Here is a 27,630-nt window from a genome sequence, read left to right on the forward strand (position 1 = left end):
ACTGATGATTCTCTCTCTCTTCCTTTAAAACTGTTTTTTTTTTAATGAGATGTAAGAGGAAGGGAATATGTGAGTACATGTATTCACTTGGGAAAAAGACATTAATCTCACTACCTAATATTTTGAATTTCCACGATTAGTGTGGCAAATACAAATGTCAGAACATTTGAGACTTTTTGTCATTAAGCTTTTCACAATTTTTCTTTACAGAAACAGGAATAATCTGAAGATATCTTCAACCAAACTACCTGTAAACAGAGAACCTGTTATATAAATTATGCTCAATTTTTGTAATAGATCAAAATACTTTATTGGTGAAAATAAATAGGTAAGAAAAAAACAACATACTTTACTTCCATGTTTGCTATCAGACCCCACAGGTATGTGTGTCTTTGTAACATTATACTTGAAAAACAAGTTGAAACACAACAGGCATGCACAATTGTGCCAAAGCTAGGATTTCAGGTTATACTTGTTAAAGTTTTTAATAAAAACAGAAACAACATAGTGCTAGGTACACAGAAACATGATTTTGCTCTGAAGAATAAACTGTTTCAAGAGGCAAGTGCTTCCTATAGGCTTCTCCTGTCATATAACAGTATGCTATAAGCATCTAGCGTATTATACTATATAACAGAGTATTACAGTATTTTGTATTTTTTAAGTCTAACCATAAAGTCTCAAATCAAAAACCAAACCATACAAAACGACCAAAAACATTAAGATATACTGATGGTCTTATTCCCTTGTATGACAGAGGAGTACTAATACATTTTTTTATTTCTTTACTTTTTTATTAAGAATACTTCTTAGTTTTTTTGTTTGTGTGTTTTTGGCATGTTATATTCAGTGTCCATTGGCTCCTTCTGAGAGTATCCGTGAAGGTTCAGTAAATTTTGCCGTGAATAAGTAAAAAAGGGCTGGTGTGGGCACCAAAGCCAAAAGGGGTAGATCTTGCGCGAGTTGATCCACCCTGGAGATGGAGACTATCCCGTAAGCATGAAGCAACCAGTGGCTCAGGAGAACGATCAGTCTCTTCTTTCTGACCAGAAGGTCATAGCAGTTCTGGATCATTGGATAAAAGAAAAAAAAGAGAAACATCATTGGACTGAATCAGCTAGTTCAGATCATTTATTCTATTTTAATTTAAATGCATTAATTAAAAATCATAACCTCAGAATTCACAGACAGGTTGAGCTAAGAGGGACCTAGGAGAGCACCTACACCAGCCACTACACTGCACAGGTGAGGCTTCTTGTGGTCACGTGAGCAGCCAGAGGCAGCACAGGACGGGAGCCCCATCTAAGTTCTAGTTCACACCAGAGTCAATGCTGGAAACACTACGGTTTCTTCTGAAAGAATAGCCTAGAAGGAGAACCCCACATGACATGTCTTCCTCCCGCCCTGACCCACTGCAGCGGAGTCCACAGGTGAGAAACGGGAGGTGCACAAGGCAACTTCCTTAGCCTCGAGCGCTCCTGGAGTCTGCTGCCTGGATTGTCAGAAGGGAGCAGAGATGACATGTGACTACTCTGATTTCCTTTTAACCTTCAATATCGCTCTATAATATGCAGAAGTTGGAAGGGCCAAATTATTATAAATGTGCTAACATACTGAAATGTAATTTGCAGTATTACATTACTTTCTCTTACTAAATGGCTCATCAACTCACCTAAAGCTAGACTGTCTTTTCCTGAGTCACATCTCTATTTCTGATTCAAGGAGAGAGTGCTAACTGAAGTATATGAACATCTTATATAGGAGAGATTCCCAGGGCAGAGGAACAAATAAGTTTCAAGCTAACATAACTACTATCCACAGTAGTTATGGGTAATAAACAGAAATTCAAAAACTTCATTTTATTCAAATATTCAATCATTTCCCCCCCTCAAATATTTCTCTAGAGTTGAAAACAGTACCCAAACTAACTTGCTTCTCTTCTTTAATTATACATACTGCAACACTGACTCAAGGTCAAAGGAGAGATGGGGATAGTATACAAATGGAAACATCTAAATAATCACCATCAAAATACTGTCTAGTTCCTCGGCTACGTTACTCTCCCTGGAAGTCATCCCCTCTCACTTTCTCACTAATGTAACAGGGAGAGACACCAAAATCAAATGTTCCAAAACAGTTAATAACTTATTTTCTTGGGGTCGAGCTTCTTCATGTTAAGAATTATGAGAAAGCACATCTCTTAACAAGTGTGGTGGGCAGCTGAAGAGAGTGCACGGGCACTAGGTTAGCAAGCATGGGGTGGAAGAGTACTCAAGCACCTGACACTTGCTTCCTTACAGTTCAGCCTCAAAATAGAGTCCTAACAGTGACCTTCCACTGGAATACTGACAAGTTAGAGGCACAAATGGGTATCTCTAAACAGGAACAGTACCAGAACTGATGTTGCCATTAATGTTATTTACAAATCACCAAAATATTATAGATATTAGAGGACAAAAGCATCCATAATCAAGAAAATAAAATAGGGGACAAAATATAGAAGGGTGGAGAATGTACAATATAATTACTGATGACAGTGTTGCCACTGTAAAATAAAGTGTAAAGTTAGTTCTATATACAATAAAGCATTTTTATGTCTCCCTCAAAAAGGTGTTAATAAGTTTCAACATTTCATTTTTTGTATGGGTAAATTATGTGATATGATTTTTCTTCTTCAACATGATAGATAGTTGAGCCTAATTTCCCAAGCAAATAGAGTCCAGTACATAATGTTTCATACACATAGCCAGTGAGCTAAAAGCTACTTAGTGACATCCATCAGCCAAGAGTCACTAGAACAGTTAGCTGTGCTACGTCATATCATACGTACTCTTCTCCTACTCAACCATCAATCCCCCAAAAGTCTCTAACAGAGGAAAGCATTTTTCGTACCTCTATTTCAGAAGCCGACATGTACACAGCCAGAGTAACCAGAGATAACACTAATATAATGTATGGGAAGGCGTAATCTGAAAAACAAACATTGGCATTACATAAAAAATTAAGCAAATTTTCTGAATAAACCATCAAAAAAATTGTAACCGTGTATATAATTCTCCCCATAACTGAAAACATTCTCAACCAGTCCTGTGAGAGACGAGCCTTAGTGCCCTAAGGTGGGGCTCAGCAAGGTTTCTCTGTAAAGGGCCAGAGAGTAAACACTTTTGGCTCTGCAGGCCACACAGTGTCTCAATCACCCAGCTCTGCAGTTGTGTACAGCATGGAGAGGCTGGACAGAGGGACGATTCACACCAGGGTTAGGACAGAGCTGGATGGAGCAGGATTTCATCCCATTACTCAGAACAGTGTGCAATTTAAAACTTATGACTTGTTTATTTCTGGGATTTTCCATTTAATATCTTTGGATCACTGTTGACTGCAGGTAACTGAAACCACAGACAGTGAAACCGCGGATAAGGGGAAACGACTGACTGTACTTCAAATATAGTACAGTAACACTACTATAAGCAAAATGTTTTTCTTACAAAAATACCGCCTTTCTCTTAAATGTTTTACATTTATAGCACATTAAAGAGACAGATTGAGAAAAAATACCTTAAATTATTTTTCATATAATTATTTTAAAACAACCTCCGTTTATGAAACCAATCATACTGCACTGCAGTGAAACCTATTCAGAACAATTTCAACTGTTAATTCGGGAAGCAAAAGCCAGGATCTCGGAATTATCCATAAAGGCCTGATTCCAACTTACTATGTAACTGAATGGCTTGCTGGAGATTTAGAACCTTTTATTTCAAGACTGTGAGTAGGATCTCAATCAGCCATTCAAAAAAAAAAAAAATCACATTTCATTTATAATTAGCTAAAAATGTTACTAATGATACAAATTTAAGACCTAGTAGTAAAAAGCCTGAGGAGGAAGAAGAAGTTTCTAAGAAGGCCCAAACCTCGAACCTGTGGGCATAGGTCCTAGGCTCACGGCAGGATTAGGCATGGTCTTATTCTAGGATCTAAAACAATTTGAGATTTTGATGCATTAGGTTTGGTGGTGGGGCTTGGAAATCTGCATTTTAGTTTCCCTGGTGATTCAGATGCAGATCCCACTTAAAAACTGGCTTCAATTAATACTTCCAAGCAGGTAAAAGTTCCTCACTGACATCTTCCTATAGCTCCCAGGGTCTCTCTCCCTAAAGCCTAGTATCTTTAACTACCAGAAGCCTCTTGCTGCTCTACTTTGCTCATATTTTTATATTACCTTGTTATGGACTGAATGGTTTGTGTCCCCAAAATTCTTCTGCTGAAATCTAACCCCCAATGTGATGGTATTGGGAGGTGGGGCCTCTGGGAGGTGATTAGGTCGTGAGGGCAGAGCCCTTATGAATGAGATTAATCCCTTGTATAAGAGACCCCAGAGAGCTCTCTTTCCTTCCACCACTAGAGAACACAGTGAGCTCTCACCACACACGGAATCTGCTGGTGTCTTGCTCTCGGACTTTCCGTTCTCCAGAACCATGAGAAAAGAATTTCTGTGGTTTGCAAGCCACCCAGTTTTACAGTATTCTGGTACAGTGGCGTGAACTGACAAACCAAAAATTATCTATTTTCTCTTTTATAACATCATACAATTATGAGTTGGTATGGTGCCCTCTGGGACTAATCTCAGCAGACTGCTTGGGTTTATATCAGTGCTAATGAATAGTAATGACTCCTGATCCTCCCAATGTGTGTTTTGAGTAGAGGCTTGCTAACAAAATGATCTAAAGACATTCAGTGTGGGAAAGGCATTTTCCAAGATAAGCAGCTATCATGAAGGAAGCAACGGTGTCTGGCAGCCTCCTTGTCTTACCTTTCAAAACCCCTCTCTGCTTTTCATGGTTTTCCTTTCCTCCATTTCTTAACCAAGAGGTTCCATATAGTACTACCCCCTAAAGTCTAGGAATTTGAAAGCTGACAATTCTTAAATCTTTCCAGCCCAGACATCTCTCCCAAGCACCAGACTAACATAAATAACCTGTACTCTTGAATACTCCATGAAGAGCTAAAACTGAATTCACTTCTCGCCAACCTCTCTGCTGCTTCTAATATTCAGTTTATCCGTTCACCAGTGACTAGGTCAGAAAGCTACTTTCACGTATTCTCCTCCCATCCCCTCAACCCCTGTACTAAATCAGTTACCTGGTTTAGTTAACTCTACCTTCAAGTACCTTTTCATTCCTAGTGTCTTTTTGCTTTAGGTCAGGCAGTCAGACGTGGCTTACTGAAATAATCTCTTAATGGGTCCCCCAGGTTGTTTGTCCCTGCCAATTCATCTTCCACACTGCCACCCAGTTATCTTTCTAAAATGCAAACCTAGTCATGTCTCTCTCCTGCCTAAACCCTTTTAGGAGTAGGTCTCTATTCCCTAGAGCAAGAAGAGCAACCTCAAATGCCAACAGAGGCCAGCCAGGCAGGTAAATCGCTGAAGTGGGCAAAATCTAAGAAAACAGGGAATGGCAGGAGCTAGAAGAGACTATAGAATTTCAAATACCATGCAGGCCAACTGAAACGATACATCTGTAAATCAGAACATGAGGGACCATAGACCTGACTAGTCTCCAATCTCTCTTGGCTTTACCCTAAAAGCACCAACCTAATCTTGAACTGAATTCATTACCAAACTACATGACTTGCATAAGGAAGCCCAGTCTTGCCTCGCTCCTTCAGGCCAGAGGCTTGCCCTCTGTGCCCTGGTAGGTTCCATATAAAAGATGGTATCTAACATCCTTGCCATGGTCAATGTCACACTATGTACTCTCAGCTAGTTACAGCTTTCCTAGTAGTACGTAAGCCCTTTAACACCAACTTTTTCCTATTCTTCTTTTGCTAAGTGGTTGGTGAATAAATAAATGGCTATATTAAAGAATATACTGAAGACTCTTTTACTGTAAACGGTTTCCATAAAGAAACTTAGAAGTCTAAAATCTAACTTAATGATAAACAGTATACATTACCAAGAGTAATTTCCATATGTTATATGCAAAAACCAGTTTTTGTTTTCAAATTTACTTTTAGGTTTTAAAAATCTTCCTGTTTAGGTTACAAGCTTCAAATATTCCCTAACTAGAAATCAGTTTGGGTTAGCTGCCACTGATTTCCTGAGAATTTCTATTCCATTTCAGAAAACCCATGCTTTTTTAAAAATAAGGCTTATTATAAGTTCTAGCAAAAATATATATACTATGGTTTATTTTCATGAATTAAAAATAAATCTATTTTGAAGAAAAAGCTCCAAAATTATACTCAGGGAAAATATTATTCATCACATATAATAATAATGTTAACTATTTACCCATCAAACTTACATAAAAGGCCTCCACCAACGGCCTGAAGCACGGTTAACACTGGGAAGAAGTAAAGTGCAGCATAAATACTTTTAAACCGATCCGACTTCCCTAACCCACAGGCAATCTTCTTCACCAGCAGAGGTCGCAGCAGCATCATGAACACCAAGCAGAACGCGTAGTAGATAAACACAATGGTGTAGCTGTAAAATAAATAAGGAGTTACAGTATCAAAATTACGTTTTAAAGTAGTTTATCATTGATCATTTTTAAATCAAAGATACTATAAAAGGTTAAAAAATTATATTAAATCTACCCATAGACTATTCATATTGGCCAAAAGGACTCTCATACATTATTGAAAAGTGCATGCTGGTCCCTTTCCAGGAGGTAGTTTGGAAATGTGTATCCAAAATCCTAAAAATGTTTATATCTATATCCTTCTGTCCAGCAATTTTACTTGCAGAAACTTATCAAAGGGAAATAATCAGGGATATGGAAATAACTATGAACAAGGTTTTTATTGGATCACATAATAAAAAAACCTCAGGAAGAAAACAGAAAACTGGTTAAATTTTACAGTATTCATGCTGGAAATATTATATAGCCAGTATTTCATTAATTGAAGCTGAGGGTACAGCTCTATGAAATCAACAGAGGACTTTATCAGTCCTTTATATATAAATTTTAGCCACACACATATGGAAAGAGAGAAAGAATATATACATGGAATAAATAATTTACAAGGCTTAAAGCTGGGCAGGTGGAAAAGATTTTTCATATCTTTACATCTGGATCTCTTTTTTTTAATTGCCTTTTTATATATGTGCATGTGTGTTTTAATAATTAGTAATATTAAGAACTTCTCAAAAAGGACTATTTCATTGAGCAGATTATCTAATGAAAACTTGCTATAACAATGAGAACATAATTACCAGACTCTTCTATATCTTTACCAAGAAAAATGCATCAAATGAACACCAACGATTTATAGAAATTCTAAAAACGAAGTAGTCTGGGGTGATATTATACAGAATGCTATGAATTTGATACTTTTAAAACAAAACATTCTGATGGAAATTACATTTATTTTGGGGAAAGAAACAAAAATAATAAAGAAAGAACATTAACCCAAACACTCTAATAATAAATTCCGCTACTATTAGGTGCTTCCCATGTGTGAGGCACTGCACTGTATCTGGTATGTATGGGCTTATTTAATCCTCACAATCACCTTGCGAGGGATCATCATTCCCATTTTTTCCAATGGAAAAACTGAGTTACAAGAGGCTCTTAACATGCTCAAGTTAACACAACTGTCAGACCCGGGATTCAAACTGAAGCCTGTTTTTAGCTCCAAGGCCCATACTCTTTCGTGTATGTCAGATATTGCTTTTCTGCTGAGTATCAAAAAGGTTTCCATACAAATCCCTTTTTATGAAAGATATATGGCTGTAATACTTTCAACAATAAAGATATATTTTAAAAAATAAGATAAAATAAAAAAGAAACATATATGGCTTATTTTATAAATGTTTATACACGCTTCAACACCAATACAATAATACTTTCACTTCTATTATACTGAGATGTATTTCTGTTTTATCCTATCAGACGACATATCCCTCAAGAGAAGAAAATCATTTCTGTGTATTTCCCCCAGTGCCTAGATGCCATTTTACAATGTTCAACCTGTTGAAATAAATGAAATCTCTAATCGTAATTTTTCATAAAATGATATTAAGTCTAAGTCAATACTTACAGTGGGTAGACAGCTTCATGAGTACAGTGCACTGTGGTGATGTAATCTGGACTTGGGTTGTAAAGCATTGTGTACCAATCAGAAAGCATCAATACTCGACAGGAACGGATAGAAAGAACGCCCACTGGATCACTCACAAGCAAGGTGATGATAGCTGCCATGCTGCATTCAAATAATGCGGTAATGTGTTGGAAAAGTGCACTGGAACTAGTGAAACAAAAGCAGCACAATTACCGGAAATTTTTAGTGCTAAATGGCTTTTCATAAAACCTGGATACGATTCAAGATATGGCTTCTAAAAAGAAATTTTAACTGTTAACTCCTGAAACTAAGTATCTTCCAAATAGGTAAGAAAAGGCAACCATATATGAAAACCACTTGAAAAGATTTAACCTCGTTTACTAAAAAGGGATTACACCTTGCCAGCATCATATGCAGAAGAGCAGAAATTAGATCTACCTTTATCTTTAGTATCTTGCCAAATTGCTATTAAAAATTTCTTAGTTATTTATGCATCATTTAAAAATTATCTTGAAAAAGGTACACAAAAATTATATGTAATGCATATTAGTTATAAAGTATAATAAATACTGTAAGCTCACCATCTAACCCAATAACTAGAACTTATATCTACCTCTGTTCCTCTCCACTCCACACTCCTGTCTCTATCCTAGAGGTAACCACTATATTAAACTGTCTTTTATCACTTTTTCTTTCACTTCTTTTTTAAAAAAAAAAAAGTTTTATTGATTTTTAGAGAGAGAGGAAGAGAGACAGAGAGAGAGAAACATCTTTTCTTTTTATCACCTTTCTTTCATATGCAATCCACATATGACCACCTGGACCACTTCCATTCCCACCCTAACAGCACGCATTTCATACCTTCATGCCATTGCTCAAGCTGTTTCCTCTGCCTAAAACGGTCTTTTGCCCCCAAGTCTTTCAGATCCTACCAGGCACAATTTATCTCTTCCTTTCTTTATGATTCCAGAGCATTCTGTTTACAATACTTTTATATACTTTTTGTTGATACACTTTTAAGACTGATTTATATTACATTTAGTTGTATATACATTTGTCTTCTCTATAAGACAAATGACTATAAACCATGTCAGTTATCTGTGTATCTCCTCCTCTGATCTTCTGAAACTAAAACACAGTGCTTAATAAATGTTTATGGAATTAATGTGTTAGTATGAGTTTTCGTAATTAGGTAGCAGCTATATTATTTTAACTACATTGTGCTAGATTTCTAGCAGTAAATTAATTCACAAAGTATTTGTTCTAAGACAATAAACAGTTTGTAAACACAAGCAATTCTCTGTAAAAAAACAATAAGGATTATAATTTAAAAATTTTCTTCAGCCCAGCCGGGCATGGCTCAGCAGTTGAGCATCGACCTAGGATCCAGGAGATCTCGGTTCAATTCCTGGTCAGGGCACATGCCCGGGTTGCGGGCTAGGCAGCTGATCAATGACTCTCTCATCATTGATGTTTCTCTCTCTCTCTCTCCTCCTCCTTTCCTCTCTATTAAAGATATGTTGAAAAAAAATAAAATAAAATTTTCTTCAAAAATACACACAAACAAATGTAAAAAAAAAAAATTCCTTCAAGCTCATTTAAAGTAAAACAAAGGATACTTCCCTTAATAATTACTGAGGCATGCCCTATTGTTATGTTTTCTTGCCATAATCAAAAGTAATCAGAATATAAAGCAAAAAAAGGTTTACCACTTTTAAAACATAAGTATAATTACTTGATAAGGCCTTCTAACTGATAATTATTGCAACATCAGTCCATCCAGGTATATTCATAGAAAGTGCTAACCTCTTTTTCCCTGAGTACCATTCGATGAAGAACCAATGCAAAACAAGAGGAAGCATAGCCATGAATCCAAGATAGAGCCAATCATAGAGTTCTGGAGACTCTGTGCAAGGCTGACAATATTTCTGTGCATTTGTTCTCTGTCCTCTTGGACACACCTACAACATATAAAAATAATATTTTATGTACAGATATTACTTTAGAACATTAACACACACCCCCAAATCTTTCTATAAGATACCACATTTCTGTTTACACGTTTCTTTACATGTGCATCTTTTAGAAATAAAAAAGAGAAAGCGTAAGTAAGATAAAAAGAAATCTACACTGTGTTTCCCTATACCTGTATAATGCTCTTAAAGGAGTCCTTTTACTAAATTACTAAAATAGTTGACTAATATTAAATGAAAAACCTAGTTATTAACATCGTATAAAAATAATTGCAAACAATTGTTCTGGAATTGTAACGTTAACTTACTTGGATATCCAAGTCACTATACTGTATCTTTAATAAAAAGTAACTTAAAATTACTATAAAATTATAAAATGTTTTTAAAAACAGCAACTGTGACTGTCAAGAAAGATGTATTATAGACAATCAATTTGACAACACAAAGATTTTATTAATGCCTACATATTCTTTTATAAATTAATGAGTAGACTGAAAAAAAAGATATTCTACATGTGAAAATATTTCAAAAGATTTTACAAATGAAATAATATACAAGCATTAAGACTTACCCCACATTCTCCATAGAGTTCAGTTGAGCCATTTTTAAATAGTAGGGTCTTCCCACAGTAAAGTCCAAGGCATGCTGGTTGAATATCGACAGCTTTTTAAAAACAAATGCCAGTACAGTAACATCTTTTGTAATTATAAAAAAAAATGCAATAATAGTTGAAGTGCTTGGCAGAAATATCTCAACAGTTTCAAGTAAAAAAATCATTTGTATTTTGACAAAAGTCTTGATGCATTTATGTTAAAAATTAAATTTCTCCTTTACTCTGTGACACTGCAAAAAGTTCTAGTGGAACCTTGTTCTTAATACTGTTTCTTATGATTGAAGTCCTCAGTCCTCTACCTACAGGTCAGGATGTATCCCTAGAACTCAAAGCCTAACGTGGGCTTGTCTCCAATGGTTCCGGCCAGCCACTCCCCTTGATTAAATGGTAAGACTTCTGAATTTACGTTGTTTTTTAAACAAGAGGATTAGTAGAGGATCACTCCTTTTTTTTCTCTCAGTCAGGATATTAAGTGCATATGCACGTGCATGCGTGCACACACACACACACACACACACACAATCTATTATCACCTTCTTTCATAACAGAACATATTTTAATACCAAAAAAGCAGGACATAATTTCAGAATAAAGGACAGGCCTGTAGAGTAAATAAATTCACCTTTATAAAACGCTTATTTACACTGTCCTAACTTCTGCCATTTTTGTCGAGGACAGGTGAAAATTTCATCAAGGCTGTCACTGGGCCTCTGACTAATATTTGGGAACCACAGGCCTTGAGACTCAATCCCCTGATCTCAAGGCCTGAGAAAATTAAAAGCAGCTCTACTTTACAAAAATACCCAGGGCCCACAGATTGTCTCTGACCTCATCAACAGGCAGAGGTTACTGAAGGAGGGTTTTTTCCTCAGCGACACTTCCCTTCAGTCACTGATTCACTCACTCCATAAGCATGCACTCAGTGTCAGATTCCACTGGGTAGGGACAGCTAAAGATCACAGAGGGACATGCCAGCGTCCCTGCCTTCAAGGAACCTACAGCCTAGTATAGAATAATTCCAAAACAACTGTGGTCAAATGTAAATTAATTTGAAGATTATGCATTTTCTAATTATTCTTGATCGATCATTTTCCAAATTATTCATGAATTCACAATCTAGAGACAGCCTGGTCACAATGCCCTTTCTCCTTTCAAACTCGAGTAGACGTTTGATTTCTTTCTCCTTTTGCTGCTGAGAAAAACACACACAACTGAAATAGCACTGACAAATACCTCAAGCTTAACAGTCTCACTTTTATCAAAAATTTTTTTTTAAATCCAGGGGCTTCCTTACTTTGGCACTTATTTTTAAACCAACTGGAATCACAATGTTCTAAACTAACAGTCGGAAATGAACTGCTTCAGATTTTTTGAGAAGGCAGAAGTTAAAGAACTGGACGTTTCTTCTACACAGGCACTGCATCTAGTAGGTGCTTAATAAATACATCCGAATGTAAGGAAAGTTTCTCAGACCCCAAGTCTTAAAAACCAGCAAAAGCTTATCAGCCAAACGAAACCCTGACTGCCCGTGTCCGTTCGCTTTCCGCCTGCGAGACATCTCCTTCAGCAAACGAGAGCTAGAACTTTGACCTTTTTTTTTTTTTGCAATCTTTGTGAAGGGCCCTATAAACTTATGTTTGACGCTGAAGCAAGAGACAGTAGTTATGCGCAGTTAGCTTCTGCTTCCTTGACTGTCTTTCTGCACTTGCTAATGTCCGCGCTCTAAATTTTGAAGTCAACCTTTATGTATGTTAAACAAAGGGACCGACGCGGAGGCTGAAGTGACGTTTCGAACATAACAGAGGCCTAGCCTTTCCCCCGCCCCGCGCGCAGCGGGCCTCCCCTCGGCAGCCCCTCAGGAGCCGAGACCCCCACCCCTCCCCCACCCCCCGCGATCCCCGAGCGAGTCCCGGCCCCGGCCCAAGGACGGGAGATGGGAGCCGGGAGCCAGGATGCGCCGCCACCCGGAGGCCGCCCACCGGAGCCGAGCCCAGAGCCTGCAGCCCAGGGAAGAAGCGGGGTGTGCGACAAGCGCTCCCCGGAACCCCAGCGACCACTCACCCATTGGCCGCTGGTGAGTTTCCCCGGAGAAGCTCCGGGATCACCCGAACCGGCCCGCTGCGCCCGGACATCCGGGCCACAAGCGCCTCGGCGGTTCCGCCTCCTGGTAACCCGGGCGACCGCCCCGAAGCCCCGCCCCCGCCTCGCGCTTCCTTGCCCGGCCTCCGAGGCCCCGCCCCCTGAGGGGGCCAAGGGTCCTACCCGGATAGCGCCAAGTACGCGGGTGAGGCCCGGGTTTGAAGCGCGCGCAGCCGGGCGGTGGTCGCGTTCCCGGATGGAGACGACCGAGAGCACGCTGCCGATGCCCCGGCTGCCGCCGCATGACCCGGCGACGCCGGCGCTGTCGGTGGTGGACATGCACACGGGCGGCGAGCCCCTGCGCATCGTGCTGGCCGGCTGTCCCGAGGTGGCGGGGCCCACGCTGCTGGCCAAGCGGCGCTACATGCGCCAGCACCTTGATCACGTGCGGCGCCGGCTCCTGTACGAGCCCCGGGGCCACCGAGACATGTACGGGGCCGTGCTGGTGCGGAGCGAGCTGCCGGACGCTCACCTGGGCGTCCTGTTTCTGCACAACGAGGGCTACAGCTCCATGTGCGGCCACGCCGTGCTGGCGCTGGGCCGCTTCGCGCTCGACTTCGGGCTGGTGCCGGCGCCCCCGGCCGGCGCCCGCGAGGCCCGCGTCAACATCCACTGCCCGTGCGGGCTGGTGGCCGCCTTCGTGGAGTGCGAGGGCGGCCTCAGCCGCGGCCCCGTGCGCTTCCACAGCGTCCCGGCCTTCGCGCTGGCCACAGGTAACCGGCGGGACCCTCCCGCCCCCGGCTGCAGCCCGAGACTCGACTAACTGCACGCTCTCCCCGGGCTGGAACCCACGCCGCGCAACTAACCTGCCCCGCAGCCTTCGCAGTTAATAGAAAGGTAACCCTAAACCACTGCGGGTGTGCATCAGCCTCACAGCCTTCAGGGCTTGTTTGGTGCGTGCAGTGCCCCCCCACCCCCCAGGTCAGTCGGCCTGGGGTCTTGGAACCTGGAGCAGCGCAGAGCTCCGCGCTGCCTCAGCACCGCCTCCCTACCCCCTCCCCAGGCCGGCTTTCCCAGAGGCTTCCCAACCCGGCAACGCAGAGTCCGCTAGGGCCGGGCAAGGAGCAAAGAGCAGCCAGTGACCCGGGGCCCAGGCTGGCTCAGCGCCCTCGCTGGGCACACGGTGCCCTCGGGCAGGTTACTGAACGCAAGTTACTGAAACTCATCTGTAAAAAGTGCTTCCCCTCTTCTTGTGGGAGAATTAAATGAAAATGAACTAAGCAATTTAAATCTTCAAAGTACGGATGTCGCCGCTCTTATTCTTTAAAAACGGGAACAGACTTTGCCTGGGTTCAAAGCCTGACAACTCTGTAAAGCTGTGCAGCCTTAGTCAAATTACTTAACCTCTCTGTGCTTCTTCATGTGTTATCTCATTGAGTTTTGGGGTTTTTTGTGAGGAGTAAATGAGAGTGTGTGAGGCACTACTTAGAATATAAATATATATGTATATTCCTACAGACAGACTACAGAATTTAAATATATATGTATATTCCTGCAGACAGACTACAGAATACATAAGGTTACTAGTTAGTTCCCTAGGTGTGCTGAGCCTTCAGAAGGTTTTGGTGGGTTCCCTAGTGCAGAACCTGTATGTCATGCCAAACAGCTGTCTAATGACTATCACGGTGAGGGAAGTCCCTCCGAGGGCTGAATTCTATCAGTGAGAATGCTTCAGTAGTCCTGACTGCAAGCAAGCCGGGAGCTGATTTAGTCCAGCCAGAAACAGAGTTATCACCTTTTTTTCCAAAGTCGTCAAGCCATTCCCATCATTCTGCTAGTTCGATGTTGATCGTCCTCTAGGACCTGGATTCCAGATTAGCCTGATTCTGAGTAATGCCATCATTGCCCAGGCATTTTTCCGTTTTAGAGCACATTGATGCTGCTTTCCCCTTTACGGGAGAATGGTGTCACATCTGCATTGGGAGGGCACTTAAGGGAGGTGGGAGTTTATGTTTAGAATTGCATCACAAAAACCTCAACAGTGTAACTAGGCATCTAGGCCGCCCCAGCAGCAGATGGGAAGCACTCTTAAATTTTGTGGGAAATGACAGCAGGCAGCAGGACCACCACCACCTCAATTTGGGCTGGTGATGGCAGGGGCAGCCAGCCCCATAGGCTCAGTAGTTCCTGAGAACATCACTGTATGACTGGACAGTAATCAGTGAGCGTTAATGGTCACTTTGAGTCATTAAGAAAATGAAATCCCGAATTCTCTGCTTTGAAAAATACAAAAAAAGGTGGACTGACAGTGTTCAATTAAGATCACTGCTCTGTCCCTCCCCATCTTGGTGACCTTGTGAAAGGGATTCTATTCCTCAGTGTCATGTGTGTAAAATGAAGGTGACAACAGTACCCACCTCAGAGAATTGCCGAGTCCACCTCCACTTCACCTGCTAAAATGAAGACTCCTGAGTTTTGTTCACTGTATTCACGTGCTAGAACGCTGGGTAGTCATTTGTTGAATGAGTAACTAAAATGAAATTTGGAGAATATGCTGATTGACAAATGTAACCATCTGGCCCTCTTAAGAGTCCTATTCCCATTGGAACTTAAACTTCTGGCTTCACTGTCAACATTTATTGCACTCCTAATGTGTGCCACGGACTCCCTACACGTTATCACATGGAATTCTCAAAAGAAACCCTTTGCCGGGGAGGTAGCAGCAATTCCATGTACGCAGGAGGGCACCAAAGCCACACTTGCCGTAGCTTTCCAGCGTCCCTTACTTCCATTGAATTCTTCATTCTCCTTTCATTATATGTGCTTTTCATGTTGCACCAGCATCCAGATAAGACCTTTTTCATTCAGTTTTGCTGTTAAGTTCCACAGGCACGTTTCACCCTTTTGGCGATAAATTTGCTGTGTTTCGACACATCACGTGTAAGAAGGGCTCTGGAGGCTGGTCTGTAACTGATCGCATACTGGCACCTTTGTATGACTGTGCAAACTCAGGAACACAAGAAATACTTTGTTTTTCACAACTTAATTTCTGAATTATTTGAAACTCCATTTTGCCTTATTGGTTGATTTAGCTTCATCCCTCCACTTGCTGCCCCTTTTTTCTGATACATGTGTGAAAATAACCAAGGCCTTGGAGAGGAAGGCCTTTTGGTCCTCAGCTTGCACAGGTTACCGGGAAAGCATCATCAGGCCCCTTCCATGTGGCCCCTGCCCCTGCCTCCCTCCTTGCTGTCTGTCACACCCTGCAGCCTCTCCAAGGTGCTGTAGGGAAGATAACACAGGTCCTCCGTTCTCAGGACCTTCAGCCTTTTTTTTTCAGTCCAGAAGAAACTTCTCTATTGACAGGAGAAATATTTCTCCCTTTAGAAAGCAGGCAGACAGCTCTGTAGGGAGTAGGGTGGGGGGAGTGACTGAGCAAAAAAAAGAAAGCTCATGGACATGGACTACAGTGTAGTGATTGAGGGGGAGGTGGAAGAGGGTATGGGGGGGATAAATGTTGATGGAAAAAATAAAATAAAATCTAGAACACTCCTTTGCCAATAAATCTCTTTCCCCTCAAGGTCTTAGTTTTCCACAAAACCTGCTTTCTCTCCTGCCACATGCCTCCCCCAGAGGCCGTGATCACCAAGCCCACTGGACTGGGGAGGAAGAAGAGAGGAAACTGGGAGAGGGGTAAACAGTTTTACTATCCTGAGATATCATCCAGCCCCATTCCTTTGGAAATACAAATTTGGGATTTCAAACAACTGACCTTCAGGTGAAACTTTGGGTATGTCGGGCTCATGAAAGTGCTCGTAAAAAACCTGATGCAAAATAATACCGTAAAGGTCAATGATTCTACAATGTTTTATTCTGAGTATTTGCCTGCAGGTTACTTTCATGAGATGAAATATATAAGTGAATAAGTATATTTAACATATAGGAAAAATCTCTTCATTTTGTTTTGACATTAAGAGCTGAAGACACCAATATGTGAACAGGATTCCAAATCCTCACTATTTAAAACTATTCCAAGTAGTATGAGAGGAGACTACATTTTCCTTCATAGTTTTCACACGTTGGTGTCCCAGGCTTTTCCTCTCCACCTCTGTGATGTTTCCAGGAAAAAAAGATACTCAAAATAGTTAACAAATGACTAATAGTTAACATAAAGAGGAAATAGTTCCTTCCTCTTTATGATAGGAAGAAGCCCTACGCCCTGGCAATACACACATATGAAAAATTCTATGATTTTTATTGCTAAACTAAAATTTATTTTCAAATACATCTTTTTTAGATCTCCTGGTGGATGTTCCTGGTCATGGAAAGGTGGTAGTGGACATTGCATATGGTGGTGCATTTTATGCATTTGTTAGTGCTGAAAAGTTAGGACTCGACGTTTGTTCTGCAAAGACAAGGGACCTTGTGGATGCAGCAAGTACAGTGACAGAAGCAGTGAAAGCTCAGGTCAGTACAATCGCTGCCATCAAAACATTGCCTTTCTCTGTGGCATGGAGGGAATATCAATTACATGTCTATATAGAAAATTAAATACTATATATTAATTTTAAATTATTAGTAGTACTAAGAATAGGGTACTGGTTTGAATCTCAGGCTCTAGAGCAGAGGTGGGAAACGTCTGGCCCGCCATATAAGGCCTGAGAAATCATTTATCTGGCCCTGCCAAGGCAACCGCAGGCGGGACTTGAAATTCAATAAATCTAGGAGCTTTTTTCATAGGTGATTTTTAAGTTGATAATTTTGTATGGACGGCGAATGATGTTATAAATATCCAAATTGCCCTTGGCAGAAAAAAGGTTCCCTGGCCCTGATCTAGGGCAAGACTGACTATGAGTTCTAGCTTTGCCACTTGTAACTTTTGGAACCTTGAGCAAGTTGTATAACTTCCATGTTCCTCAGTTTTCCAATCTGTAAAATGTAAATTATGAAATACCTGCTTTGTAGGGGGCTATAAGAATAAGTCAATACATGTAGCCCGGCCGGGCGTGGCTTAGAGGTTAAGCATCGACCTAGGATCCAGGCGATCAGGGTTCGATTCCCGGTCAGGGCACATGCCTGGGTTGTGGGCTCGATCAATGATTCTCTCATCATTGATGTTTCTGTCTCTCTCTCTTCCTCTCTCTGAAATAAATAAAGATATAAAAAAAAAAAATTAAAAAAAAAGAAAAAGAAAAGTCAATACATGTAAAGGACTTAGAATAATGCTAAGCCCATAATAAATGTTCAATAATGATAACTATTATTAATTTTAATAATATATATATACTACTGTAATTTGTGGTTATTTAAACATATAGGAAATGTATCATAGTATTCCACTAATTTGAAATGAATGTTGCTTTGCTATATGTGGTCATTCTACAAGACTTGAAAACAATGAATATAAAATACAGCTTACAAGTAGATTTCATTATGTCTGACCAGACTTTCTATTATTCCACAGAGAACATTAATTCCTAATTAGTGAATTTTTCCTATATTGCTAAGAAGTTAGTTAAATAACTACTCAAATAACTCTAGTTTGGGCTTGGAAAAACTATTCTGATAAAATCAGCTTAGATAATAAACAAATCTAGAATATTCTTTCATTTCCAGCACCAGTCTGCCATTGTACCTTGAAATTCAGACCTATAAATAACTCATACACAGTATTTGAATGTTTTAGCATATGAAAATTTAATTATTAAGTAAAAAATAACTTGTGAAACATACTTGTACTAATAATTATTTACAGGCCTATTTAACATGTCTGAAACTTTAACATAATTTATAACAAATAACAAAATGAAAATATATACTATATCCCTGTTCTAAATTATTATTTTTCTAGGACGGTCAATACCAATATGTAAAATTATTTTATCATTGTAACTTCTGAAGCTCTGGATTTATTTACATCAGTTCTCTGTTCCATTAAGCAGACAACTAATAGTTTGAGTTAACAGTTTGGTGTAAAATAATTTCACCTTGTTTTCAATGAAATCAAAAGGAAAAGGCATAGTTTCCTTAACAGAAGTAATTTTGAACTTCTCATTGAAGCTTGAACTTCTCACCAAGATTGCAAAAAGTCGACTTAAGGGAGGAGGGATTCTGCAAAAAATATGAGAAAAAGTTTGATTAGGGATGGATCAGTCAGTAGAACTACTTTGTGAATTGCTGGCCATTCATATGCTGATGAAGATTTAGGGAAAGGCCATTGGGGGAGAGGCTGAAGTTACTATAACATAAATTAGCTTTATTCATTCATTCTTTTAACAAACATTTACTTACCAAGAACTTATTGTATGTCAGACACTACGCTTGATGCTGGAGACAAAGGAAGAACGAAGCCCACCTTCAAGGAGCTCTGTCTGGTGGGGGAAGCACATCAGGGAGCAGTGACCTTGGAGGGTGCTAGAGTAGAGTGGGGCTTAGGTGCTCTAAGAGAACTAGGACGAAACTCCAGTATGCAGGCCTCTTTATCTTGGTTATAAATGGCTCCTGAATTTTAAGAATCCACATCTATTCAACTGCTTTAAATGGCAGGTAATTGGTAGTAGAATGTACTATCTGTAAGGATACATGTGGAGGTAAGATTACAGTCATCTCGGTCAAACTAAGGGAAGTTACTGAAATCCGGGAAAAATTAAACAACCAGACCTGGGAGAACAGGAAGCATTGCACATTTGCCTGGCCGTGCTTTACCACTGACTTAGCTACCCAGGCAGTGCCCACTTCTCTCTGTGTGTATCTGCTGCTTTTCATGATACCGACTGACTTCATTCTTTATAAGAAGTCATTTTTTTCCATCCAGTTGTTTCTCTTACCTACTAGCTTCTGCAGCCCTGTAACTTTTGCTTGCTCCTGGCCTCTCACAGCCTTTGTCTCTATCAATGGTATTAACTTCAGCTCTAGATGCTCATTGCCTCATTTTTCCATGTGATCCCCTTCAAGCTCCTGGGAGTGAGGATATGGTTGCCCGAGCTCTTCCTGTTTGAGCAGCCATGGCCAGCCTGTGGCCTGGCCAGCCTGGGCTCAGTGCTCCAAAGAGTGTGTGTGCTTAGGGGGTGTGTATAGAATAGGACTGTACCTTTAGTAGAGACTGTGCAGGGCAACTTCCTTAGGAAGGGACTCAGGGTAAGAATCACAACTTCCGATAAAACTGTCTGTTCATCGGGACGAAGGTGTCATTCTAGCATTTACTGCCTTGACCTGAAAGGTGTTTTAAAAATGATAAAGATGGAAAAGTGATGTCTAAGAGTGCCTCATATCTGTTATTTAAAATATAAATTCTAATCAAAATATTTATTTTATATGGAGTTGATAATTTTTTGTTATTTGCAGTTTAAAATTACTCATCCTGACAGTGAAGACCTTGCCTTTCTCTATGGAACCATATTAACAGATGGAAAAGATACTTATAGTGAGGAGCCAACCACCAACATTTGTGTGTTTGCAGATGAGCAGGTATTAAAACTGTAATCTTTAGGCACAAAAGCGTGTGATGTGAAACTGGAGCACCATGAACACTCTTACCTTCGTTTATTCTGAAACAGGTTGACAGAAGTCCTACTGGCTCAGGGGTGACAGCCCGAATTGCCTTACAGTGTCACAAAGGGCTTCTCAAGCTGAACCAGACCAGAGCCTTCAAAAGCAGTGCCACTGGCTCAGTGTTCACGGGGAAGGCCGTGAGGGTGAGTGAAACCCTTACCTTTTGCAAATGTGTTACTTCTGAGATTGAGGAGGCCCGAGTTGGGTGAGATGAGTTTCTTCAGTCAGAAGAGAATTTTAAAACAGGCCTGGCGCAGCCGGGTGTGGCTCAGCGGTTGAGCATTGACCTAGGATCCAGGTGATTGGGTTCGATTCCTGGTCAGGGCACATGCCCGGGTTGCAGGCTCAATCCCCAGTCGGGAGCGTGCAGGAGGCAGCCGATCAATGACTCATCATTGATGTTTCTCTCTCTCTCTCTCCCTCTCTCCCTCTAAAATCAATAAAGATTTTTTTTAAAAAACACACACACACAAAAACAGGCCTGTAAGAACTGTGCAGCTAGGATATCGGTTCTCAAAGTGTGGTTTAAAAACCCGTGGGGATTCCCAAGGTCCTTTCCATGGGTCCACAAGGTCAAAATGATAGTCATAATGATACCAAGACATTATTTGCTTTTCACTTTCATTCTCTCACTTCTGAAGCTTCCACTCTCAACCATCCACTGATGATGTTCCAAACCTTTCTCCCTACCCTGCCTACTCTGGGCTTCTCCCCTAACATATATGTTCCTAGCTGTCCAGTAACCTCATCTCGAAATGATTGTCCCAGAGATACTGCACACTCACCTTGTTAAAAAGTCCTCCCTCCCTCCCTCCCCCCCTCCCCCTCCCTCCATGTGCCTCTCCCACCTCATTCCCTGTCTTGGTTAATGGCAGCACCAGGTTCATTTTCAAGCTAGAAGCTGTTGTTATGTTTCACTTGCTCCTGTCCCTCACTTCCCACATACATCAGTCCCCAGGCCTGCCAGTTCCACCTCCAGACTAATTTTGCTCTTCTCCATCCTCACTAAAAATTCCTTTAGTGATGTAGATTCAGTGAGTGAATTAACTTACCTCTTCGCAGGGTTCTGGGTGTCTGGTTTTTCTCCTCTCCAGTTTGCCTCCCACTCTACAGCTTAACTTATTAAAACACAGGTTGCTCTCCTTCCATTGCCTATTGGATTAACTCTTGGGTTTCTTTAAAATGATAAAAAATCAACAATATGACTTAAAGCCAGATGCAGTAGAGCGCAGTATTTTGATTCTGTACCCCTTCCACCTCCTTTTCCAGGAAGCAAAGTGCGGTGATTTTAATGCTGTCATAGTGGAAGTATCCGGACAAGCCCATTACACCGGGACAGCCAGTTTTACAGTAGAAGACGATGACCCACTGAGGGATGGGTTTCTTCTCAAGTGACTTCTGGGACTTTTAAGGGCTTTCTTTTTAAAGCAGTTATTATCTATCAGTAATTTTTATCTGAATTATGTGGAAACCTATATCCAAATTGTACATGTAAGCCAACTCCCATCCCTTTCTAAAATAGCACACTGTGGCTAAATATAATGTCATTAGTATTTGCATATATGTAGGTTTAGGTCTCACGTCCTATTTTTGGCACAAATACCAAAAATTCATAATATTTTTCTAGTTATTAACATATCAGGTAAAATTAAAACCTTGGTTCTTGTTTTAAACTATCACTCTACAGTAATTATTTTGTTCTAAATGCTCTTTGCATAATAGCTTGAATTGTAGCCCTCACAACAATGACTCTTATCAGTTCATTATTTTAATTCTTCCAGCTTTTGAATAAAATAATGCCCTTTCTCTAAGCAGGGTGTAAGGGCGATGAGTTATTACAGGGTGCTCAGCACTTAACATGCAGAGCCTGGGAAGGAGCGGGGTGGGTCAGCTTCTTTGGGTACGTGTTACAGCTGCTGCCGGCTGTTCTCTGAGCTGCAAAACTGAGCCTCTACCCCAGGTAACTGAAGTCTCATAAACTGCTGTGAAAAGACCAACTTATAGTCAGACTTTTGATATATCTTTAAGGCTCTTATGAAAGGGATTGTGTATTGCATTAGTGAAATACAGGTGTATAGTAGAAATCAACCAGTGAATCACTACAGTGGGACAAGTCTCATACTCTACCAACTACATGCCAGGTAGATTTAAAACATGATGCCCTGGTTGGTGTGGCTCAGTTGGATGAGTGTCATCCCATGCACCAAAAGGTCGCTGGTTCGATTCTGGTCAGGGCACAGACTGGGTTGTGGAATCAATCCCCAAATAGGGGATGTGCAGGAGGCAGCCGAGATGTTTCTCTCTTACATCAATCGATGTTTCCCTCTCTCCTTTCCCCTCTTCTCTCTTTAAAATCAATAAAAGCATGTTTTAAAAAATTAAAAAATAAAACATGAAAGAAATGATAACCCTTGGTATTCTTGCTAGTAAATTGTCTGTGAGCTTGTTAACAATACATTTGGTCATTACCAGTCATTATAGAATGAAGTATTAAAAACTATTCAACGTATGATGCTCTCAATATTCCTTAGGCTCTGCTGTGAGGTAAGTAGTATTTTTTTTTCTCAGCAGACAGAAACTGAAGTAATTAATTTATTTAAACTGGCTTTGCCATCCAGCAAATCTGTAAAGACCTAGTTATTTGTCTGATTGAATCCCGACCAAAATCAATTACACAAAAAATGTTTCCCACTCATCCTCTAAAACATTCTATGGTGAAAAAATCACTTCTTTCTAAAAAATGACAGTGTCACTAACTTTCTCCTTTATCAACGTTCCCCTTTCCCTCTGGGAAACTAGCCATCTCCTGAATGCAGCCTTGCTGGGACTACCAGGCATGGGGGATACCAACCAGGCTCTTTCCCCAGGACCTCGGATCTTAAGAGAAATGATTGATTCCGTCTCAAAAATGATTGAAGCAGACTTATTCTGACAGAGCCTTAAAGAGACCACCCTCATTAGTTTCTGCTGTCTCTACCCACAGGGCTGCCCCACCTTCTCTTGTTCTTGGGGCTGGCTGGGAGACTATCCTTTTGTAATCTGAACTTCCCCTATCATTCCAGTAAATTCCTTCCTTGCTTAAGGGACACAGTGCGCTATTTGTACTGCTTATATCCAGAGACCCTAATCCATACACTAGTTCCTTAAAGTCTCTTCCTCCTCTTCATTGTAAATGCCCGAGTTCAGACTCTTTCAGTTCTTCCCTGGGCCATTAAAATGCCTTTTCTTAACTGGTCTCCCAGTTGCCAGATTCTCCTCTGACAGGCACTCAAAAAATGTGTGTTTCTAGTAATTTTCCAGAGTGCTAGGTACTAGGAATCTAATACACAGGCAAAGTCCTAGTCTTCACAGAGCCTACAGTCTACCATGGGAGGCAAGTAATAGTCATGGAAACATAATTATAGACAGTGGTATGTCCTCCAAGCCAAGAGGGCTTCCCCTGAGACACTGACATTCATGCGGAGATGGGGATACTAGGGGACTGGGGGAAGGGGTGGTGGAGCTTTCCCCAGCAGAAGGGATAGAAAGTGCAAATGCCCCAAGGAACTCACAGTTTGATTAGCGTGGAGCAAAATAGAAGAAAAGTGGCCCAAAATGAGAGTAGAGAGAAAGCAGGTGTGAAATCATGCAGTGTCTTGTAAATATTAAGGATTGGGGTCCTTATCCTAAATTAAACGGAGAAAGAGTGTTTAAATAAGTGAGTGGCATGATCAAATTTATTTTGTTGAAAAGAGCATTCTGCCTATAGTGAGGAGTAGGGGCTGGATGTGGGGAGACCCAGTTAGGAGGTGGCAGCAGTAGTCCAAAGAAGATGAGAGCTAAGATTCAGGTGGAGGGTGGAGTGATGGAGGAAGTGAATGGATACAAAGCTATTTAACAAGTAAAATTCCAGGTCTTGGTGAGATTGGACATGCGCTGGTGATGAGGAAGAGAAATTTATCTAGAAAGAACCCTACGTTTTTGGCTAGTCAACTAGATGGAAGGTGGCACCATTTTTTGAGATACAAAATACTGAGGACCAAGGTTTTTAGGAAATATCATGAATTCCATTCCAGTCTTAGTTTACCACCTTCAATGAACTATTTATGCTGTAAATTTCCAGAGGATATTTTTCCTCTCTGAAATAAGCACCCAAAGCAAGAATATCATTGATTCTAAGACCTACAAGTGTACTAGTCATTCTTTCCAGCAGTGTCTCTCAAACTTGACTGTGTATCAGAATCACTTGCAAGGCATGTGCCTGGGCCCCACCCTAGAATTTCAGATTCAGGTTTGAGGCGGGGCCTGAGAATCTGCATTTCTAACAAGTTCCTGATACTGATGCTGCTGGTCCAGGGTCTACACTTGACAAACCACAACCTTAGAGAACCTGAGGGCTGATCACACCTTCCCCCATTAGAAGCCATGCCCAGAAACTTGAGATGCAGCATCCCTGGGCCCGCAAGCCCTTCCTGTTCCTGTATCTCCCAACCTGCCACTGCATCTGTGGTGACTGCCTAGTTGGCAGCACCTGAGACTCAAAACACATCACATTCCAGAGAACTGAGGAAGGCCAGGCCACGGGAAAGGAACAATTGCTCTCCATTCTCTCCCAGCACGTGTGTGAGCCAGTTATGGTCCTGAGGTCCAGGCTCTTTAAAAACAAGGCGACACCCTGCCTCCAACACCCATATGCTAGCTCCTCAGAGCACCTGTAGCAGAATCACCTGTGGGGTTTAGCACCATGGACCTGTCCTCAGTGATCCTGGGAGTCAGCCAGTGAATCTGCATTTTAATAAGCACAGCCCATCAGCGGTTCTCCAAGTGCGGTCATCAGACCAGCAATATCACCACCACCTAGGAACTGGTTAGAGATGCAAATTCTAGGACAGGACCCCAGACCCACCGAATCTGAAACTCTGGGGTTGGGCCCAGTCATTTAAGTTTCAGCGAGAAGCCTAGGAGATTGTTACATGCTCATGTTTCAAAACACCTGGTTTAAACTGCCCTGCCCCCCAAGTTTACGATCTCCGGATTTGAACAGCTTTTCTGTTCAGGTTCTTGATTCATTCCTGAAAACACCCACGGGGAGGCAAAGCAGCCCGCACGAAGACCTCCCTGCAGCGCATCTGTATCGGAAGGAAGCTTTGTTGAATCTGGTCATTGGTGTGGTGGCCTCTCCCGCGTCACCTGGCCAGCGGTCCCGGCGGAGGCGCGTGTGTCCTCCCGCAGCCCAGACCCCGGGCCGCGCAACCTCGCGGGGAGGTGAAGCTGTGCGCCCGCCTTTCCCACGGCACTTGGCCCGCGTCCCGCCCCGCGCTCCTGCGCAAAGCGGCGGTTCCCTTGGCAACGCCTGGAACCGCGTCAAAGGCTGCGCAGGGGCCGGGCGGCCGCCGCCTCTCCCGCCCAACCCGGCTCCCGGCAGCGGCGGCCTCTCGCCCCCGCCCGAGCCGCCCTCCAGCCCGCGGCCGCCTCCCGTGCGGGATGAGCAGAGCGGGGCCGCCGCGGGGCCCCATGGAGGAGCAGCCGCCGCCGCGGGGCCGCCCGCCGGGGTGCGTGGCCATGGCGTGGCTGGGCGGCGCCCCCCGCGGCGCCCCCTCCGCGGCCGCCGCGCCCGGCGGGACCGCCGCCGAGACGCCGGGGGCCCTGCTGTCCTTCGGCACCGTGGCTACCGCGGCGGCCGCGGCGCTGGGGAACCGGAGCGACGGGAGCGCGGGCGGCGGCGCCGGCGGGCGCGCGGCGGGGGCGGCGGGGAGGCCGCCGCTGCGCCCCGAGGCGGCGCCGCTGCTGTCGCACGGGGCGGCGGTGGCGGCCCAGGCGCTGGTCCTCCTGCTCATCTTCCTGACGTCTAGCCTGGGCAACTGCGCCGTGATGGGCGTGATCGCGAAGCACCGGCAGCTGCGCACCGTCACCAACGCCTTCATCCTGTCCCTGTCCTTGTCGGATCTGCTCACGGCGCTGCTCTGCCTGCCCGCCGCCTTCCTGGACCTCTTCACGCCGCCCGGGGGCTCGGCGCCCGCCGCCGCGGGGCCCTGGCGCGGCTTCTGCGCCGCCAGCCGCTTCTTCAGCTCGTGCTTCGGCATCGTGTCCACGCTCAGCGTGGCGCTCATCTCGCTGGACCGCTACTGCGCCATCGTGCGGCCGCCGCGGGAGAAGCTCGGCCGCCGCCGCGCGCTGCAGCTGCTGGCGGGCGCCTGGCTGGCCGCCCTGGGCTTCTCCCTGCCCGGGGAGCTGCTCCGCGCGCCCCGGGCGCCGCCGGCCGCGCAGAGCTTCCACGGCTGCCTGTACCGGACGTCCCCGGACCCCGCGCAGCTGGGCGCGGCCTACAGCGTGGGGCTGGTGGTCGCCTGCCACCTGCTGCCGTTCCTGCTCATGGGCTTCTGCCACTATCACATCGGCAGGGCCGTGCGCCTGTCGGGCGTGCGCGTGCGGCCCGTGACCACCTACGCGCGCGTGCTGCGCTGCTTCAGCGAGGTGCGCACGGCCGCCACCGTGCTGCTCATGATCGTCTTCGTCATCGGCTGCTGGGGACCCCACTGCCTCCTCGTGCTGCTGGCCGCCGCCCGGCAGGCCCAGGCCGCGCAGGCCCCCTCGCTGCTCGACGTGGCGGCTGTCTGGCTGACCTGGGCCAATGGGGCCATCAACCCCGTCATCTATGCCATTCGCAATCCCAACATATCGATGCTCCTGGGGCGCGGTCGGGAGGAGGGTTACCGGACCCGGAATGGGGACCGTTCCCTGCGCGCCCGGGGCCCGGGCCTGCAGGCCCGAAGGCGCGGTCGCCTTGGACGCCGCGGTGCCAGCCGGCTGGGCGCCTGCCGCAGGGTGACCTCCACCCCCACGGGCGGGGCGGCTGGGGACGCGGCCGTGTGGGCTCGCAAAACGCCCGTCGTCCTTTTCTGCCGGGAAGGGCCGCCAGGACCCGCGACAGAATCGGCCAAACAGCCCAAACCTGAAGCCTGGGACACCAGCCTCTAAGAAGGGTTGGGATGCGCAGCTTGTGAGGGCAGATTTTTTACCCGCTTCGTTTAATGATACAGGGTTCTGGGGAGAATCGTGCCATTCATAAAGGCAAACATTTAAGAAAAGAATCAGGGGGGAGGCCTACCACTTCCCCCAAACAACAGACAAGCCAATGTCACCTTCAGAAGTGCCAAAAGGAATGTAAAATGCAAAAATTAAAATAATCTTAAACCACACAACCAAGCATTGTGATTGGAAGTGCCAAAAATGATTAAAATAAAATTCACAGTTACTGAAAAGCTTGTATTACAGTCATCGCACTGTGAAACAAACAAAATCATTGAATGCAGTCAGTATTTGTTCAGACACACAGTTTCAGGAAAGAACAGAGACCCTCAGAATTGC

General features: G+C 43.4%; 3 protein-coding genes across 5 annotated transcripts; 2 read left to right on the forward strand and 1 right to left on the reverse strand.

Annotated features, from left to right (window-relative positions):
• Positions 1-285: 285 nt before the first annotated feature.
• Positions 286-12,813, reverse strand: JKAMP (JNK1/MAPK8 associated membrane protein). Of its 3 annotated transcripts, none has more exons than XM_016198204.2 (7): positions 12,715-12,813; positions 10,612-10,703; positions 9,874-10,028; positions 8,047-8,208; positions 6,306-6,487; positions 2,893-2,969; positions 286-1,065 (listed from the first exon to the last, which is right to left on the reverse strand). In XM_016198204.2, the coding sequence occupies exons 1-7, from the start codon at positions 12,716-12,718 to the stop codon at positions 847-849; spliced, it is 891 nt and encodes a 296-aa protein (XP_016053690.1). In that variant the 5' UTR covers positions 12,719-12,813; the 3' UTR covers positions 286-846. The 3 variants fall into 3 exon arrangements, with proteins under 3 accessions (XP_016053690.1, XP_016053688.1, XP_016053689.1); XM_016198202.2 differs by having other exon boundaries at positions 8,047-8,253; XM_016198203.2 differs by having other exon boundaries at positions 8,047-8,253; positions 10,612-10,685; positions 12,715-12,811.
• A 143-nt stretch (positions 12,814-12,956) lies between these two features.
• Positions 12,957-22,683, forward strand: L3HYPDH (trans-L-3-hydroxyproline dehydratase). Its single transcript, XM_016198201.2, has 5 exons — positions 12,957-13,505; positions 17,030-17,199; positions 20,077-20,199; positions 20,289-20,426; positions 21,553-22,683. Exons 1-5 carry the CDS (start codon positions 12,989-12,991, stop codon positions 21,676-21,678), a joined length of 1,074 nt encoding a protein of 357 aa, XP_016053687.1. The 5' UTR covers positions 12,957-12,988; the 3' UTR covers positions 21,679-22,683.
• A 3,093-nt stretch (positions 22,684-25,776) lies between these two features.
• GPR135 (G protein-coupled receptor 135) lies at positions 25,777-27,240 on the forward strand. The gene has a single exon (XM_016198251.2). The coding sequence runs from the start codon at positions 25,777-25,779 to the stop codon at positions 27,238-27,240; it is 1,464 nt and encodes a 487-aa protein (XP_016053737.2).
• Positions 27,241-27,630: the final 390 nt, after the last annotated feature.

Source organism: Miniopterus natalensis, chromosome 1 (assembly GCF_054644295.1).
Source record: "Miniopterus natalensis isolate mMinNat1 chromosome 1, mMinNat1.hap1, whole genome shotgun sequence".
NCBI classification, from domain to species: Eukaryota; Metazoa; Chordata; class Mammalia; order Chiroptera; family Miniopteridae; genus Miniopterus; species Miniopterus natalensis.